Source organism: Pistacia vera, unplaced genomic scaffold, assembly GCF_008641045.1.
Source record: "Pistacia vera cultivar Batoury unplaced genomic scaffold, PisVer_v2 Contig36, whole genome shotgun sequence".
In the NCBI taxonomy this organism is placed as follows: domain Eukaryota; kingdom Viridiplantae; phylum Streptophyta; class Magnoliopsida; order Sapindales; family Anacardiaceae; genus Pistacia; species Pistacia vera.
This window is the reverse complement of record NW_022196179.1, coordinates 172,178-191,771: the sequence shown is the minus strand read 5'-3', so window position 1 is coordinate 191,771 and position 19,594 is coordinate 172,178. Positions and strand designations below refer to the sequence as shown.

The window sequence follows — 19,594 nt, the reverse complement described above, 5'->3', positions numbered from 1 at the left end:
ACCATAATCTAAAAGAAATGCGTCACCCTCCCGCCACAGAACAGTACACAACCTCACTATCTCTCTCATCAATAACAGTTTTTCATCAAATCAATCGACAATGGTGACGGAGAAAGGGACAAACGTTACGTACGTCGAGGACGAAGATGATTTGGATGAAGAACCCGGTGAGGTGATCGAATCAGCTCCACCTCTGCAAGTTGGTGAAGAGAGAGTGCTCAGTAACTTCGGTATAAAAAAGAAGCTCCTCAAACGTGGCGTCGGCTGGGAAACCCCCGAATTCGGTGACGAAGTCACCAGTAACACTCCTTAAACTTTATACACTCGCAGATTGTTTTTATATCTATATCCCATTTATAGTTCAATTTATTGCAGTTCATTACGTTGGAACTTTGTTTAATGGAACGAGTTTTGATTCTACAAGAGATATAGATGAGCCATTGACTTTTAAGCTTGGCAGTGGTCAGTTTTTGGTGATTTCATAATTATTTAATTAAATTGAGTAGCTTAATTTCTGGTTTATTTAACTTTAATTGCTGTGTTGTTGGATTTATTTTTAGGTAAGGTGTTGAGAGGGTTGGATAATGGGATAGCTACTATGAAGAAGGAGGAATGTGCGGTGTTCACATTGCCTTCTGAATTAGGTTTTGGAGTTGGAGGCCGTGAAGGTGTGCCCCCGAATTCGGTTGTACTGTACGAAGTTGAACTGCTCTCGTGGATAACAGTGGTTGATGTGAGTAAAGATGGTGGGATTATCAAGAAAATTTTGGAGAAGGGAAAGAGGAACGAGTTGCCTGGTGACTTGGATGAAGTTCTCGGTACTTTATTGCGGTTTATTTTGTTAATTTTTGCTTCCTCTTATGCTAATTACTTTGGCAAGATTGCCATTTCAGTTGTTAGTGGAATTTTCTATGTTTGTAATCTTATTGCTAAGAAGGTGTTGTTTGGTACTGTAGTGAAGTATCACATTGTTCTTGGTGATGGCACTGTAATAACGAAAACACCCGAAGAAGGAATTGAGTTTTATGTGAAAGACGGTAATTTATACTAACCATAGGGTCTCTGTGTATGAATTTTTGTAACCATTTAGCAATGTTGGAATCTTGTTATTAATTGTTGTCATTTTTTCAGGTCATCTTTGTCCTGCTTTGGCTAAAGCAATTTTAACTATGAAAAAGGGAGAGAGGGCCAAATTAATCATTCAGCCTCAATGTATGCCTTCCATTACTGTTATTTTGTTGAAATGTTTGAGTTTATCGTGTTGTATTTGCTTGATATTGGGTTGAGAATAATGCTTGTTTACATCATATACTGTTTTTCTATTTGGTGTTCTGAACTTGATAGGTAACAAGTTTAATGAAAAATGTAAGATCCTCCCACAGAGATTTACCTACTGAAGTGCCATTAATGGTTCAATGCAACCTGAAACTGAAGCAGAATAATGGTAAGCTGTAGGAGATGATGAAAAGTCCTAGTTGAGAAAGTAGTCATAGAATAATTAGCCTTGAAGATTCACTTCTGAGAGATTATTTAGATTAGAAAGAATAGATGTGCAGGCCTCTGTAGTGTAGTTCAATAGTGCTTAAGTATTATGGTGTACATGTTTCTGATATTGATTCTAACTTTTGCCTAAGTGTTATGGAAAGATTTCTTTGGTGACACTTATGCCAGAATCTTATCAAGCTTTGATTATTTACTATAAGATTTAGTACTAGAAGTCTGTTCTCTGTTTTGAAATTCATGCAAATAATCTTAGAAAATTTGCAGATGCTTTTGGAGAGCAGGGCAGGGATGCTAATGATGGATTCCATACGATCCCACCAAGTTCTGTTCTGCATGTTGATCTGGAGTTGATGTCCTTCAAGCCTGTGATTGATGTTTATGGTGATTCCAAGGTATTTAAGAAGATCTTGAGAGAGGGGGAAGGCACTATCAATGCAGATGAAGGTGCTACTGTAACCAGTAAGTAAACTGATGTATGAATAATGGTGGGCTTAACAGTATGCTGTATGAATCATGACATCTCAAGTTACCCTAATTAAAACAATGTTCATTCTGTCTTAAACTCTTCAATGTTGCAGTCAGATACACGGCTAGGCTAGAAGATGGAACTATCTTTGAGAAAAAGGGAATTGATGGGGGGCAGCCTCTGGAATTTATAATAGATGAAGGTAGTGCATCCCCACTATTCTCACGTTGTCTTCTTTTTTTAATAGTCTTGCACTTTCTTGTCATGTATATTTAACATTATACTAAAAAATTAGGGATAAAAAATGTATTTTAATCTAGTATAAGTTCTATCATTATTTACTACAGCTATTTGACATTAATTCATATAAGAAGTCAGTGACTTTGATAGTTGTTTAATAAATGAAGGCTTTTCTTTTATATACATAATGATATGATATAGATTTGTAAAATCATAATCTAGAATCTAATAAACTCCTCACTATTTGCTGTATATAGAACAAGTTATTGCTGGTTTAGACCGAGTAGCAGCAACAATGAAGAAGGGTGAACGAGCAATATTAACGATAAATCCTGAATATGGTTTTGGAACTGTTGAAGTAAAGCGGGATCTTGCTACAGTGCCTCCGCATTCAAAGCTATTTTATGATGTCGAAATGTTAGATCTTATCAAGGTAACAGATGCAGTGATTACTTACTATTATTAGCATTATATTTTTATAGGCGACTGTAATTATATAGTGTATGGTAGCAGTTCATATTCTACATTAATGCGCTTTCATAATAGGTATTTGGGATCCATATTTGAGTTTTCTAATTGGAGAGTGCTTTCCCACCACTTTTCTTTTTTGATTAANGTATGCCTTCGATTACTGTTATTTTGTTGAAATGTTTGAGTTTATCGTGTTGTATTTGCTTGATATTGGGCTGAGAATAATGCTTGTTTGCATCATATACTGTTTTTCTATTTGGTGTTCTGAACTTGATAGGTAACAAGTTTAATGAAAAATGTAAGATCCTCCCACAGAGATTTACCTACTGAAGTGCCATTAATAGTTCAATGCAACCTGAAACTGAAGCAGAATAATGGTAAGCTGTAGGAGATGATGAAAAGTCCTAGTTGAGAAAGTAGTCATAGAATAATTAGCCTTGAAGATTCACTTCTGAGAGATTATTTAGATTAGAAAGAATAGATGTGCAGGCCTCTGTAGTGTAGTTCAATAGTGCTTAAGTATTATGGTGTACATGTTTCTGATATTGATTCTAACTTTTGCCTAAGTGTTATGGAAAGATTTCTTTGGTGACACTTATGCCAGAATCTTATCAAGCTTTGATTATTTACTATAAGATTTAGTACTAGAAGTCTGTTCTCTGTTTTGAAATTCATGCAAATAATCTTAGAAAATTTGCAGATGCTTTTGGAGAGCAGGGCAGGGATGCTAATGATGGATTCCATACGATCCCACCAAGTTCTGTTCTGCATGTTGATCTGGAGTTGATGTCCTTCAAGCCTGTGATTGATGTTTATGGTGATTCCAAGGTATTTAAGAAGATCTTGAGAGAGGGGGAAGGCACTATCAATGCAGATGAAGGTGCTACTGTAACCAGTAAGTAAACTGATGTATGAATAATGGTGGGCTTAACAGTATGCTGTATGAATCATGACATCTCAAGTTACCCTAATTAAAACAATGTTCATTCTGTCTTAAACTCTTCAATGTTGCAGTCAGATACACGGCTAGGCTAGAAGATGGAACTATCTTTGAGAAAAAGGGAATTGATGGGGGGCAGCCTCTGGAATTTATAATAGATGAAGGTAGTGCATCCCCACTATTCTCACGTTGTCTTCTTTTTTTAATATTCTTGCACTTTCTTGTCATGTATATTTAACATTATACTAAAAAATTAGGGATAACAAATGTATTTTAATCTAGTATAAGTTCTATCATTATTTACTACAGCTATTTGACATTAATTCATATAAGAAGTCAGTGACTTTGATAGTTGTTTAATAAATGAAGGCTTTTCTTTTATATACATAATGATATGATATAGATTTGTAAAATCATCATCAAAAATCTAATAAACTCCTCACTATTTGCTGTATATAGAACAAGTTATTGCTGGTTTAGACCGAGTAGCAGCATCAATGAAGAAGGGTGAACGAGCAATATTAACAATAAATCCTGAATATGGTTTTGGAACTGTTGAAGTAAAGCGGGATCTTGCTACAGTGCCTCCGCATTCAAAGCTATTTTATGATGTTGAAATGTTAGATTTTATCAAGGTAACAGATGCAGTGATTATTTGTTATTATTAACATTATATTTTTATAGGCGACTGTAATTATATAGTGTATGGTTGCAGTTCATATTCTACATTAATGCGCTTTCACAATAGGTATTTGGGATTCATATTTGAGTTTTCTAATTGGAGAGTGCTTTCCCACCACTTTTCTTTTTTGATTAAAGGAAAAAGGACCATGGGAGATGACTAATCAGGAGAAAATTGAGGTTGCTGGGAGGAAGAAAGAAGAAGGCAATTTGCTTTTTAAAGAAGGGAAGTATCAACGAGCCGGAAAAAAATATGACAAGGTAGTTAGATGCTTCAGTTTACTTAAACTGAAATTCATTGGGGTCCAAGTTTATGGACTTTTGACTTTGGTTTTTACTGTTTGCTCTGTGTCCTCAGGCAGCAGACTTTGTGAGTGAAGATGAATCCTTTGTGGATGATGAGCAAAAGTTTGTCAAGTCGTTGAGAATTTCTTGCTGGTTGAACGGTGCAGCTTGTAGTCTCAAACTAAACGATTTCCAAGAAGCAATCAGGTTATGTTCAAAGGTAAGTTACGGAAGGGTAAAAACCAAATATGATTTTGTTTAACAACTGAGATACCCCCACTTCCCAAATAGAATAAAATTTGTAAAATTATGCAAAAAATGTCTATTGATGATATTCAGAGGGTCATTTTGCAAATCAAAACATCATTTTATGCTCTAAATTTTGATCTCTAACAGGTGCTAGATTATGAATTCCATAATGTGAAAGCTCTGTATAGGCGAGCACAAGCCTATATGGAAATTGCTGATCTGATCTCAGCTGAATTGGACATCAGAAAAGCCATTGAGGCTGATCCTCAGAACAGGTAATGGTGACTTCTTTTAGCCCATGTTTTCTCCTTGTGTACTTTATTATGAGATGTTAGTGCTCTCATGTTCCTTATTCAGGGAGGTGCAGTCACTTCTGAAGACCTTGAAACAACTTCAAACCGAGAGCAACAAAAGAGATGCAAAGCTCTATGCAAACATGTTTGCTCGTGTAACGAAGGAATCATCTGTGGCTACCAAGGTAATTGGTGTTACCCTTTTTTGATCAGTGTTCAATATATATATTTGAAGATAAAAGGTCTGAGCCACCATTCATGTATTAGTTAAGGCCTGTTCTTTAATTGTGTCTTGATTTTCTCCTTATTCATGTTTTATTTATTTTTAGCTTACCCATTATTACCCTAAGGAAATTTGTATTACTTTCTATATTTAAGATTATTTTTCAATGTTCATTAGACTTTAGATCTTATTGTTTTGAATATAATGGCAGAAATTAAAAGTCGAGACAGCTGGGGATGAGAGGCAGGAAGTGGAAATGGGAAAAGAAGTAGGTATAAGATAGTTCAGCTTCTGACAATGGCATGGTTGTGTGGGTTCCTGTTGAAGGATACGTTAAATGTTAATGTTACTGAAATACGAAATAAGGAGAGAAAAGTAGAGGCTGTAGATTTGTTTTACCCCGTGCTAAGCACTGTTATAATATTAATCATATACCATTTTTGTAACTTGTGAATCGTCAACCTATGTATAGATGCCTTTTAAGGTGTGTTTGGTTCAGAGAATGTTGTATTATTAGAAACGTCGTATTAATAGAAAGATAGATTATTTTGAAAATTACTGGAAATGTTTATCCTAAGAAAATTAAAGTAATCATATTATCTTCTATATAATTAATAGTAATTATTATTAGTTTTAGAAGGTTATCAGAATTTAGTATATTACTTAACAATCAAACCTAATAATCAAGTAATATAAGATAATATTAACTTAACAATCAAAGTGATTCCTTGCAACCAAACACATATTTGAATTTTGAGGAATGTTTATTATGTTAACAATTACCACGTGATTGGACGCACATGCCCTTGCTACCATGCCAATACCAGAAAACTTTGATGGGAGATTTTGGATTTTGCCGACAAGTAAAAAAAGGCCTCTTGTATTTATAAAAAAAAAAAAAAAAAAAAAAATTTGACCTTCCTCAAAATTTAAAACAGTGGCTAAGCACTCAAGTCGATGGCAAAATTGAACATCCCCGGAGCGTTAAAAATCTTAAAGCAGATTCAAGTATGTGGCCAACAGAGTTTTACGATGCCAAATTGCCAATACGAGAGTTTGACACAGCTTGGAATAATTGTGCAATTAAGTTGAGTTTTAAAATTGCACAATTGAAGTTAGATATTTGTTAGGGCCAAAAATCGTCATTGGCCCAACTAGGAAAGCCAGACCATTTGTGAAGAGAAAACCAGGCCTAAATCCCAAAGAGGCCCAATCCAGATTAGTCCCATTCGATACGAGATACGGCCTGCCCAAATCATCTGGGCACGGGCCTCCCAATTCCAGTTCACTTCCTGGGTCTATAGGCGAGTTCCGAGCCCACGACCCACTGATCATATTCATATTTCTGATCAATCTCCTACTCGAAGTCATTTTCCTGTTCAGAACACTTTCTTACTCGAAGTTACTTTCCTGATCAGGATCACTTTCCTATCCGGACGCTGGTAAGACAGCTATCCACAGCTCTAATTCTTCTAGGGTTTGCATCAGAGTCACATGAGGACTCCTCCTCCCACCAGGATTGGGAGGTCAGACAGTCACTATATAAACAGAGGTCAGCCCTCTCACAGAGGACACACTGCATTACACCTCCACATCCGAAGCTCCTACTTGAGAGCTTTTCATCACTGCTGTAGTCACAGTCTCCGACTAGACTTTCGATAACCTCTCTACTCCCTAGCCCTCACTATACTAGCCTCTTTCACCTTTGTTGACTGGAGCGTCGGAGAGCCTACGGTAAACACCACCTCGGTGTTTCCCGTTTGCTTCACGCGTTTGTTTCTCTACGTGTGCAGGTGCAGCGGATCGCTAGTGGCCTCAACCTCACGGGATCAGACCCCCCTTCTGTACAAGTAGATTTTTACGTCTACAGTTTGGCACCCACCGTGTGGCCTCTAGCAATCATTCGGCTCGACGAACCTTGCTGCGTAGAAGAACTTTCCATGGCTGACAACTCCGATAACGCTAATCCCGGCCTCGAGGCCAAACTGGAAGCTCTAACCGGTCTCATGCAACAGAACTTAGACAAGGTGGCTGCATTGGAAGCTGAGAACAATGCGATCCAGACGGAAAACGCGTCCATCAGGTCAGAAAACCAATCCCTCAAGGAGAAGGTGAGTCAATTCTATGACCTAGAGTTCCTGCCCGGCCAAGCACCCCCCAATCGGTTCCGCACCCCTGTTCCGTCCATGCAACCTCTCCTTACGTCGGAGCCCCGACCCTCGGCCTCTAGCAAAAGGCCGCGTCCCTTAAACCTGTCTGCGGTCGGCGATTCTGTCCTAATTCATGGAGATAAAGATATGTCTATAGAACATCATTCAGCCGATTCATCCCAGCATCAAGACCAAGACGATCCGATGGCAGAAAGCCCTCATCCACAAGACCAGCTCAATCTAACCATCCCAACACATACTCCTTTCGGCTTGGCTCATCCTCGCGGGATGAACGGCCAAACTAAACTAGCAGCACCCGAGCCCATCCATCTTGACCAACCGAATGACTATCAGAGGACTCCCCTGACCATCCATGTAGGGCGAAACACCAGAACAGTTACCATGGGAGTCATCCAACCAGAAGAAATGACCGAAGATCTATGCTATCAGGGAATGCACGAAGGGACTCGTCAGACTACCCCAAGAGGGGTGACCTAACGGAATGTACCAAAGTTAAATGCAAAGGCCGACCCAGTCATGCGGGATGACCTAGTGGCGTCCCTTTCTCCTATGGAACAGGTATTAGCCAAGAGATTGGCCGATGTGGAAGCAGTGATGCGACGCATTCCAGGAATACCGGTCCCAACCAAGAAGAGCAGACCTCATTGTTACGCGGATTCACCCTTCGTGGACTAGATCGCCTTAGCCGACATGCCTCAGAAGTTCACTATCCTCAACATGAAAATGTACGATGGCACAACCGATCCGGACGATCACATAGCCTCGTACAAGCAGCGGATGTTCACCGTCTCAATACCCCGACCGCTTAGGGAAGCCTGCATGTGCAAAAGTTTCGGTTCGAGCTTATCCGGCCCAGCGCTACAATAGTACATGAACCTCCCAAACGGATCCATCGATTCGTTCGCTCAACTCACCGACATGTTTGTGGAACAGTTCGGCAGCAGCAAGAAACTCGAGAAGCTGTCAGCCGACTTGTACAGAGTGTACCAGAGAAGGGGCGAGCCACTGAGAGAGTATGTCAGCAGGTTTAACAAAGAGAAGATTTCCATCCCAGCATGCAACCTTGAGACAGCCATAGATGCCTTCAGGGAGGGTCTCCTCCCGGACGGAGAGCTATACAAAGAACTTACAAAGCTGGGATGCACAACAATGGAAGACCCCTTGGCCCGGGCAGTGATCCAAATAAGATGGGAGGAGGATGAGATAAACCGAACGGTTCACTCCAGATACGGTTCAAGGCGGGATGACAGGAAACCAGAGCACAGGCCAGCGAAGCATCGCTACCAACCCCCAGCACACAATTCGAGCAGAGTTAGGAAACCTTATGATCGTCAACCAATAAGAACCGAGAGCAGACAGTTTGGATCGAACCGGTACAAAATACCGGAGTACAGCCTCAACGTCGAGCCGACCCAAGTGGTCGCAATTATGAAAGGAATGGGATCCACCGTTAAGTAGCCAGGCAAGCTCAATCCCGAGGCAAGGAGAGACAAGACCAAATGGTGTGAGTTCCACGGCGATCATGGGCACAACACTGCAGACTGCATCGCTTTATGACTAGAGGTCGCTGCACCTCTAAAGAGGGGACATCTCCGGGATCTGCTAACTAATAAGGGGAAGAACACCATCAGCCATAAGAGTTCAAAAGAACCATCACCACCTCCGCGAAAACCTACACCGAAAGGTTTCTGTTCTCTCATCTCTGGCGGATCAGAGATCAGTAGGGTAAGTTACTCATCAGCCAAGCGATATGCTAGAGCCAACCACCACCATGAAGTCCAGTCCATCCATCCGGCCTCACGGTCGCACACTCATCAGGTAATTCAATTTGAAGATGACGAGCCGAACACCCTGGCGCTCCTCATCACGATGCCCTAGTCATCACCCTGCAGGTCGCCAACATCCTAGTGAAAAGAGTATTCGTAGATGGAGGCTCCTCAGCAAACATCTTACTCCTCGAAACAGTGAAGGCTATGGGACTGGAAGAGGCAAACATCAACAGGTGACCGACGCTGTTAGTTGGTTTCAACTCTGAGCAAAAGTACACTATTGGGGAGATCATCCTCCTTATTTACACCGAAGGAGTGAACAAACAGACCATTTTTCTGGTAATCGACTGCCTCTCGCCATACAGCATCATCTTAGGCCGACCTTGGATCCACGACATGCGGGCAGTCCTATCTACCTTTCAAAAGAATGCCTTCAAAGGCAAGGGTAATTCTTCGTAGCAATTACAGATTCATCCAACCCCACCGACCGAGCCAGGTCAACCATCTATTGAAGAGTTGGATGAAGTACAGATACATTCAGATGATCCTAACAGAAAGACACATATAGGGTCCCGTCTCAAGCCCGAGACCAGAGAAAAGCTGATAGAGTTCCTCAAACAGAACCAAGATTGTTTCGTCTGGTCGCACACTGACATGATCAGAATCAGTCCGAAAGCAAGTGGTCCACCAGCTCAAGGTAGACCCAGATCACCCACCAGTGAAACAGAATAGAAGGAAATTCGCACCAGAGCGTAACCGAATTGTCAATGAAGAGGTCGAGAAGCTCCTGAGCAATGGTATGATCAAAGAAGTCCACTACCCTGAATGGCTAGCGAATGTCGTGGTCATAAAGAAAAAGAACGGGAAATGGAGAGTGTGTATCAACTTTACGGACTTGAACAAAGCCTGTCCCAAAGATTCCTTCCCGCTCCCACATATCGATATGATGGTCGATGCAACTGCAGGTCACGAGCTCCTTAGTTTCATGGACGCTTTCTTAGGGTACAATCAGATCTTGATGCACCCAGACGATCAAGAAAAGACAGCCTTCATCACGGAAAGAGGAACCTATTACTATAAGGCGATGCCATTCGGCCTGAAGAACGTCGGAGCCACCTACCACCGACTAGTCAACAAAATATTCGTCAAATACCCAGGGGACACCATGGAGGTATACATCGACGACATGCTCGTCAAGTCACTGATGGCCGAACAGCACCTCGACCACCTCAGTCAGGCATTTGCCGTCCTCAAGAAGTACAACATGAAGCTAAATCCAGCCAAGTGCTCATTCGGGGTCTCGTCAGGAAAGTTCTTGGGCTACATGGTGACTCAGAGAGGGATAAAAGCCAAGCCCGACCAAATCAGAGCAATGCTTGATACACCGTCTCCAACTTGCATGAAAGACATCCAGCGCCTCGCAAGACGCGTGGCCGTCTTGAGTCGCTTCATCTCCAAGTCGGAAGACAAGTGCCATCTCTTCTTCCATGCCCTCAAGAGGTCTAAGAATTTCGAGTGGACCGCCCCCTGTGAAGAAGCCTTGCAACAGCTGAAAAGGTACCTTACCTCCCCTCTGCTCCTATCCAAACCTGTGGATGGGGAGAAGCTCTACTCTTACCTAGCGGTCTCAGAGACAGCTATCTCAGCAGTACTAATTTGGGAAAAAGAAACGAAGCAGTTGTCGGTTTACTATGTGAGTAAGTCGCTCTTTGACGCGGAAACGCGATACAGTCAGCTGGAAAAATTAGCCCTCGCCCTCGTCCATGCATCCAGGAAGCTCAGGCCGTACTTTTAGTGCCACTTAATAGTTGTACTCACCTTCTTCCCACTCAAGAAGATACTGCACAAACCAGAACTATCAGGCCGACTCTTGCAATGGATAGTAGAGCTCAGTGAGTTTGACATATCATACCAGCCTCGCATCGCCGTCAAATCCCAGGCCTTGGCCGACTTCATTGCTGACTTCACCCCGAATACCACCACCCAAGCAGAAAGTGAGTTATTATGCATGAACGGCGGAGGCGTCTCCAAATGGACCCTCTTAGTGGACGGCTCGAGTAACGTAAATGGAAGTAGACTTGGAGTAGTACTAAATACGCTCGAAGGAGACATCATCCAACGCGTAATACGGTGTGGGTTCAAGTGCACAAACAACGAAGCCGAATATGAGGCCCTCATAGCTAGACTGTCCTTAGCCAAAGAAATTGGAGCAAAGAAACTAGAGGTAAAGTCTGATTCCTAGCTCGTGGTCAACCAACTGCAAGGCACGTATCAAGCACGCGACTCGAAGATGACATCCTACTTGAGCATGGTCAAGGAGATGCAGGCGCAATTCGATGAGTTCTCCATCGTCCAAATCCCCAGAGTAGAGAACTCCCACACTGATGCTCTTGCCAATCTCGACTCGGCCCTTAAATGCTCTTCCCAGTCGTCCATTCCTCTATTATTCATGCAGTGGCCTGCCAATTGGGAGAGACAACAACCAAACAAGCCGCCCGAGGAAGCCATGGGAGTTGAACTAGCCAACTGCTGGATGACTCCAATAGTGAGATACTTGGAGCACGACGAACTCCCAGCCGACAAGAATGAGGCACGACGACTAAAAACAAGAGCCGCCAGATTCACCATACATGAGGGTCAACTCCTTAGAAAATCATTCTTGGGCCCCTACCTCAAATGCACAAGCCCAGAGGAGACCCATCGTGTCCTTGCTGAGTTACATGAAGGCAAATGTGGAAACCACGCCGGGGGACGCAGCCTTGCACACCAAGTAATCACTGCTGGATATTACTGGCCGACCATGCGCGTCGATTCGACCGCCTATGTGAAGAAGTGTGACAGTTGTCAGAGGTTTGCTCATGTCTCACACCTCCCACCAGAGCGACTCCATTCCATCCTTACCCCCTGGCCCTTTATGAAGTGGGGAATGGACATCGTGGGAAACTACCGACTGCACCCGGACAGCGAGTCTTCATGTTGGCTGTGACAGACTACTTTACCAAATGGATTGAAGCCGAAGCCTTCGCACAAGTCAGAGACCGAGAGGTAAAAGCCTTCATCTGGAAGAATGTCATCTGCAGGTTCGGCATACCAAAGGAAATCGTCACCGACAATGGATCCCAATTCATTAGTTCAGGCTTTAGGGATTTCTGTGACATGTGGGGAATAAAATTGAGCTTCTCGACCCCCCGCAACCCCCAGTCTAACGGCCAGGCCGAGTCGTCAAACAAGACCATCATTCAGAGACTAAAGAAGCGGTTACAGAAAGCCAAGGGTGTATGGGCAGATGAGCTACCTGGAGTCCTCTGGTCATACCAAACAACGGCTCGCTTGTCAACAGGTGAGACGCCCTTCTCCCTCACATACGGCTCTGAAGCAATCATCTCAGCTGAAGTATCAGTCCCGTCCACCAGGCTTCAATAGGCGGATGAGGAATCAAACGACCAGAACCTTTGCCAAAACCCAGACACCATCGACGAGCTATGCGAACGGGCGAGCATCCGTAACGCAATCTATCAGCAACAGGCCACCCGACATTACAACCGCAACGTGAGGATCCGGACTTTCAAGATAAGTGATTGGGTCCTCCGCATGGTTTTTCAAAACACCAAAGAGATCAACTCTGGCAAACTTGGCCCCACCTGGGAAGGCCCCTACAAGATAACCAGAGAAGTAGGGAATGGTGCTTACAAACTCCAGACCCCCGAGGGCAAAGACATCAGTAACAGTTGGAATGCCGTTCACCTCAAACGATACTACCTCTAGGTAAACTTATCTTTTTTCTGTTTTCCTTGTTTTTATTTTAAAAGGGATGAGTGGGCCTATCTACCTCCTCTTAGACAGTCGGCCTCATGGCCAAATATTAATGAAGTATTATTCAGAAATCTTTCATCTCCAAATCGACTATGGTCGATCATTTATTGTTAAACACCTTCAGATCGGCCATGCCCGATCCACGAAATTGCATCTCCGAATTGACCTCGGTCGATCGATTGTTTACACTTTCAAATCGGCCCTGTCCGATCCACGACTTCACACCTTCGAATTGACCAAGCTCGGGTCACGAAAATACCTTCGAATCGACCCCATTCGGTTCACGAATACACCTTCGAATCGATCCATCTTGGTTCAACACCTTCAAATCGGCCCTGTCCGATCCATGATTTCGCATTGTCGAATAAACCAAGCTCGGGTCACGAAAACACCTTCGAATTGACCCCGTTCGGTTCACAAATACACCTTCGAATCAACCTCGTTCGGTTCACGAATATACCTTCGAATCAACCCAGCTCGGTTCAACACTTTCAAATCGGCCCTGTCCGATCCACGATTTCGCACCTTCGAATCGACCAAGCTCAGGTCACGAAAACACCTTTGAATCGACCCCGTTTGGTTTACGAATACACCTTCGAATCGACCCAGCTCACCTCAACACCTTTGAATCGACCCCATTTGATTCACAAGAATACCTTCGAGTCGATCCCGTTCGATCTACGGAATCGCACATTCGGATCGACCCCGCTCGATCCACGGAATTACACCTTCGATTGAACCTGCTCAATCCACGGAATCTCCCCCTCAGATTGACCCTACTCGATCCATGTTATCACACCTTCGGATCGGCCCTGCCCGATCCACGAAAAGGCCATCAAATCGGCTCAACCCGACCTCAACTCGCACCTTCGAGTCGGACCCGACCGACCCAAGAACTCGCACCTTCGGGTTGACTTCACCCAACCCAAGACACTTCATACTCGGTCAGCTAAGATCGAATGAATGGTTCTTACACCAGCAATACGTAAAGCACCAAACTAGCCCAACACAAGGCTTACATGCCTTGGCCGCCGGGCCACACTAAAAACAACAAACACAACTTGGTGCATCTACAAGTAAAGAAACAATGAACAACTCAGTCATCCATGAAGAAAGCATCGAAAGCTAGAACAACTGAATACAATATAGATAGCCCCAAACGGCTTAGTTCAAAATACAAAAGAACGGCACATGCCAATGAAAAAGGGCATCGCAGGCCCTAAAATACAAGGAAAAAGCTAGACTAACTGTCCTCAGTACGAGTCACCTCCTCCATCCCTGACTCAGACATAATGTCTGTACCGCCAGCACCCATTCTAGTAGCCCGGTCGCTTGCATCCCCAACATCTGACGGCCCCGGCTGACTAGCAAGGTCAGGCATCTGTTCCTCGTCCTGCAAACCTGGATGACCGACTCCCTCTTCCAGCAACTCCTGCATGAGCTGGATGTCTTCGTCCGGATCCCAGTGAAAAGTCTTCCCCTTCTTGAACTCAAGCATGAGTTCACCGCGGGCCTTGATGATAGCGTCGTCAACAATAGAAATACACTGCTCCCTCAGAGACTCAATCTCTGCGGTCTTCTCGGCCAATTCACGCCTTAACTGCTCCAACTCACGCTCGCTATCCCTCAGACGCTGCTGAAACTCTTGCTCGACCTTCCGGGCCGCCACCTCCTTCTGGCGCAGGCTGGCGTTGGCCTTGGATACATCCTGTATTCATTTCTCCTACGCCACGATAGACTTCCTCAAGTGAAGACTGCTAGTGAGTACCTGCACAACAAAACATTGCCATCAAAACGAGATTCAGAAACAAAATCATTAAATACTACTGTAATACCTGAACAGCGTGGGCTACTCCCCAATCAGCCACAGCAACTGCACCCATCTAGTTAAGACGCGCCTCGTCCATCGAGAACAAAAATGAATCGACCAACTTACTCATGGTAGTCGCATCAGAGTAAGTCGACGCATTAGCCGAAATCGTGATGGTAATCATCCCGGCCTCTTCATCCATAACTCCGGTCTGGGACGACCCGGCTCCAGTTGCAGGCTGTTGGCTCGGCGGCGTCGGGCGATAGATTCGCTCGCGCTCGGGACAGTCAACTTCTTCATCAGAGACTCTACAAGTACAAACTCTCCAACGGTTAGTGGGTTCAGCCTGGACTCACCAAAAATGATATGGTTGCAGTATTGACTCAGAAGCACATCCCAAGTCTGCTTCAGCAAGGGGAAGGGAGTACCTCTCTGTATTGCCTCTACTTCGGCCCAAAGAATGCTGGTCCTCAGGTTGGATTCTGCTAGCACTACTCGCCAATCCCTCTGCTCTAATGGGATGGCTAGCACTCTCTGGGTCGCTATGTCCAAGCCATCTCCACTCTGCCCAGCCCGATTGAACTCAAGCTTTGCAAACAAAAAGCATAATCAAGATTTAGTAATCAAAAGTACGAAAGAAACAACTAAGTTCTCACTAGTAGCTCGCCAGCCGATCGGGATCTCACCCTGACCTCTCTCCCAAAAAACAGCCTGACCCCTCAGGTAGAAGTATCGGTCCTTCCAATTCTTATCACTGGATCGTAAGTCGATCACCAAGTGAGACCGATCGTGCCTCAAGTTCAACAGATAACGACCCTTCTCTTTATCGTTCTCCTTCAAGAAATACGAATATAGTCGTTCGTGCAGCCCAAACCTCACTTGGTTTCGAACATAGAGGTCTTCCAAGGCCATCAGCAATCTCCAAGCATTCGGCATAAGCTGAGATGGGGCAATCATGAAGTGGTTCAGTACCTCCCACATAAGGCAAGGGACGGGTCGCCTCAACCCATCGTGAAACCACTTCTCATAAACACTGATCCAGCCCTTTGCCTCCCAGTGATGATGCAACCGAACTTGGAATGTGATACAAGGTTCGGATGCACTGCACATCACTATCTTTCAGCATGAGCGGATAATCTCTAGTCAAAATCCCGCTGCCCTGTTGGCTCGGCTCTTCCTTAGAGCCACCTCCGGAGGAGGATGGACTACTAACTCTTTCGGAGTCTTCCCCACTTCCCTCATGCCTACCTGAATCACTCGGGCCGAGAGTACTTGTACCTGGGGCAGCTACACTAACTTCAGTCGGTAAGCCTGTCGGAACGATCCCCTCAGGCATCATCACTGTGGTGGGGGCATGCTCATACTCATCCCCGGCATCGACCACAATTTGACTCGAACTTGCCGATTCAGTATCTGACATATCGCCTCGATCGTCCGTCCCTACCGACTGACTCGTTTCTCAATTTGGAATCCTCAACCGTTAAAGAACCACTCGCCCTAAGTACCAACCCAGCTATCGATCGCCCTTCAACACCGTTTAACTCCCTTGAAAATCACTCCTAAACCTCGGTCAACCCTCCCTACCGAGAGGTCCAGAAACTCTCAGACAGTCGCTCGCCCTACCTAACCGACCGACTGAACCTCGTCCTTGAGTCTTAAAAACGTTAAGTGACCGACCCACTCGACCCTGTGGGTCTGCTCGACCTTACTCATTGACCAACTCAAAACGACCCGCTTGGTCTAGACAACCGACCGCCCTTCCACTACGCATGCCCTATCCACTCGGACGGACCAGACGACCCACCTATGACTTCCCAAACTATCGCCCTATTCGGTCGGGCAGACTGACCGAGTCAAGCAACACTGTAACCCGACTTCTTCTTCCTCCTTTTTCCATCCTAAATCCCCGAAAACACCCAAAAAACCAGAGAAAGTCACTGGAAAGCTATCAGAATCGAAGCCTACTTTACTAAACCTATTTTGAACACCTCCAAACACCTCAAACCCAGTCAAAATGGCACGAACTTCAAACTATTTTCTAAAAACACAACAAAATCTACCAAAATAGACACAAGGAAACATAGAAACATCACGAGAATAAAATATTTACCGTGAAAGGAGCCAGAGTCTGCCATGATAAACTGCCGTCATTAAAAAGAAACTAAAAACGCAGAAGAAAAAACTTTGGTTCTGCAGAAAAATAGAGAAAAACTGCAAATGGGAGACGAACGACCTACTATTTCGATTTTTAAAGGGCAATCAGACAGATAAAGACACGTGGCATCTCGCGATTGGCTGATAGTCAAAGCAACTCTTCGTTTTCTCACCTCGAAAATAAGGAGTCGATCCCCACCGAACACGTGGCAAGCATCCGAGGCACCTAGAAGATCGCGATACCGTATGAGAGCCGTACTCAATCGCTCTGCCTTACCGACCGATTGATCAGCTTGGAACGGCTCATTTCGAGCCCTGTTCAGAACAAAGAGGCCTCGCCCGTTCACCCTTCCGTAGCGGACGAAGGAATAACCTTTGGTCAAGCTTCGTGTATCTCATCCACTCGATCGTCCACGCATACCGACCGAGCGAATATTTGTAGATAAATAAACTCCCTACCTCACTCGACCCGACATGCCGACCGAGCATCCAGGCCTTAGAATGATCTAACCTCTCCAATCGGTTGGACGTACCGAACGATCCCGTGAGTTCCGGAATTTGCTTCTCATACCCTTCGGCCCCTCACACCGATTTGGCACACCACCTTGCAATGATGGCCTACTCCGGATCATGTACGGATACCGAATGACACCCGACCAGGGGTCTACCTGCAATAATCAGTTTATCCACACCGACAATCGTTCGTCCACGAAGAAAGACCGAGCTCGCCTGGATCGCTACCTACTCTCTGACTTAAGAAACTCTTAACTCAGAGAGTGAGGGACAAACTGTTAGGACCAAAAATCGTCTTCGGCCCAAATAGGAAAGTCGGACCATTTGTGAAGAGAAGACCAGGCCTAAATCCCAAAGAGACCCAATCCAGATTAGTCCCATTCGATACGAGATACGGCCTGTCCAAATCATCTGGGCACGGGCCTCCCAATTCCAGTTCACTTCCTGGGCCTATAGGCGAGTTCCGAGCCCACGACCCACTGATCATATTCCTATTCCTGATCAATCTCCTACTCGAAGTCATTTTCCTGCTCAAAACACTTTCCTACTTGAAGTTACTTTCCTAATCAGGATCACTTTCCTATCTGGACACTGGTAAGACAGCTGACCACGACCCTAATTCTTCTAGGGTTTGCATCAGAGTCACATGAGGACTCCTATTCCCACCAGGATTGGGAAGCCAAACAGTCACTATATAAACAGAGGCCAGCCCTCTCACAAAGGACACACTGCATTACACCTTCACATCCGAAGCTCCTACTTGAGAGCTTTCCATCATTGTCGTAGTCACAGTCTCCGACTAGACTTCCGGTAATCTCTCTACTCCCTAGCTCTCACTATACTAGCCTCTTTCAGCCTTGCTGACTTGAGCGTCGGAGTGCCTACGGCAAACACCACCCCTGTGTTTCCCGTTCGCTTCACGCGCTTGTTTCTCTACGTGTGCAGGTGCAACAGATCGTTAGTGGCATCAACCTCACGGGATCAGACCCCCCTTCCGTACAGGTAGATTTTTACGTCTACAATATTTCTATAGAAGATCAACTCCCTTCCCATCCCAGGGAAAATGTTCAGCATATATTATATATAAAATACGATTCAAATTATTATATAAAATGTTCAGCATAATCATTCCAAGCTGTTCATAATTATTATATAAAATACGATTCAAATAAAACCCATTAACGTTACCAGCGAAAAGCATACATTATTGGTGAAGTGAATCATCACACTAACACAAGCCCCTGTAATGGTGGCCCATTTTTTGTTTTTCATTTTTAATATCTAAAAAGAAAATGGTGAGAGAGCTGATAGATCCTATCCTGTCATGATGATAGTAAGATCTTCGTTGATTACTTACTAGGACTTTGTTTTTTTTCGTTTTAAGAGGAATTCCTCACATCCAATGCAGCTTACAACAAGCACTCGACCGCAAACCACTAGTCGCTTGAGGCCTGTTCCGTCGACAACTGAAAGAGAGAAAACATTGAATTTATCATGGTCGACACTCGAACTTCAAAAAAAAAATAGTCTAACATTGCCGGTTAAGTAACATAAACCCCAATTCCGTGACCGGGAACGTTATAGATGAAATGTATAAGAAGGCGACATAAAATTTCCGATACCAATATGATTACAGTAACATGGAATTCCAATAGTGTTGCTGGTAAAAGTAGCTCAGTATTACCACCAAGCAGGGGCGGATCCAGCCCATGACCCACCTCAATTTTTTTTTTTTAAATACTAATATGTAATTTTGGAATTTTGGCATAGAATATCTCACGTGTGAAATGTTTACCGATATGATTCGGGTCGCATCGCATCACCATAGAATATTTACGAAATCTTTATTGACATGAAAACAAACCAAATCAATTCTTATGAAAAATCACTTTTGTCCTGTTCTAAATGAATAAGACTGCGCTCGCTTTCACGACCATGAACCACCCAATCACCCATTCATCTTATCCAACATCCTCTATATATGTTCAACATTACTAAAATTCTTCGTAAATA

The 19,594-nt window shown here is 44.0% G+C and overlaps 1 protein-coding gene across 2 annotated transcripts; it reads left to right on the top strand.

Moving 5' to 3' along the window:
- The first annotated feature begins 2 nt into the window (after window positions 1-2).
- Window positions 3-5,849, top strand: LOC116139913 (70 kDa peptidyl-prolyl isomerase-like). 2 transcript variants are annotated; one of them, XM_031425554.1, is made up of 13 exons: window positions 3-299; window positions 376-462; window positions 561-818; window positions 957-1,037; window positions 1,132-1,212; window positions 1,768-1,962; window positions 2,082-2,171; window positions 4,080-4,255; window positions 4,440-4,562; window positions 4,660-4,806; window positions 4,983-5,110; window positions 5,193-5,313; window positions 5,563-5,849. In XM_031425554.1, exons 1-13 carry the CDS (start codon window positions 101-103, stop codon window positions 5,632-5,634), a joined length of 1,758 nt encoding a protein of 585 aa, XP_031281414.1. In that variant the 5' UTR covers window positions 3-100; the 3' UTR covers window positions 5,635-5,849. The 2 variants fall into 2 exon arrangements, with proteins under 2 accessions (XP_031281414.1, XP_031281413.1); XM_031425553.1 differs by lacking the exons at window positions 3-299; window positions 376-462; window positions 561-818; ... (2 more) ...; window positions 1,768-1,962; window positions 2,082-2,171 and adding exons at window positions 3,381-3,575; window positions 3,695-3,784.
- Window positions 5,850-19,594: the final 13,745 nt, after the last annotated feature.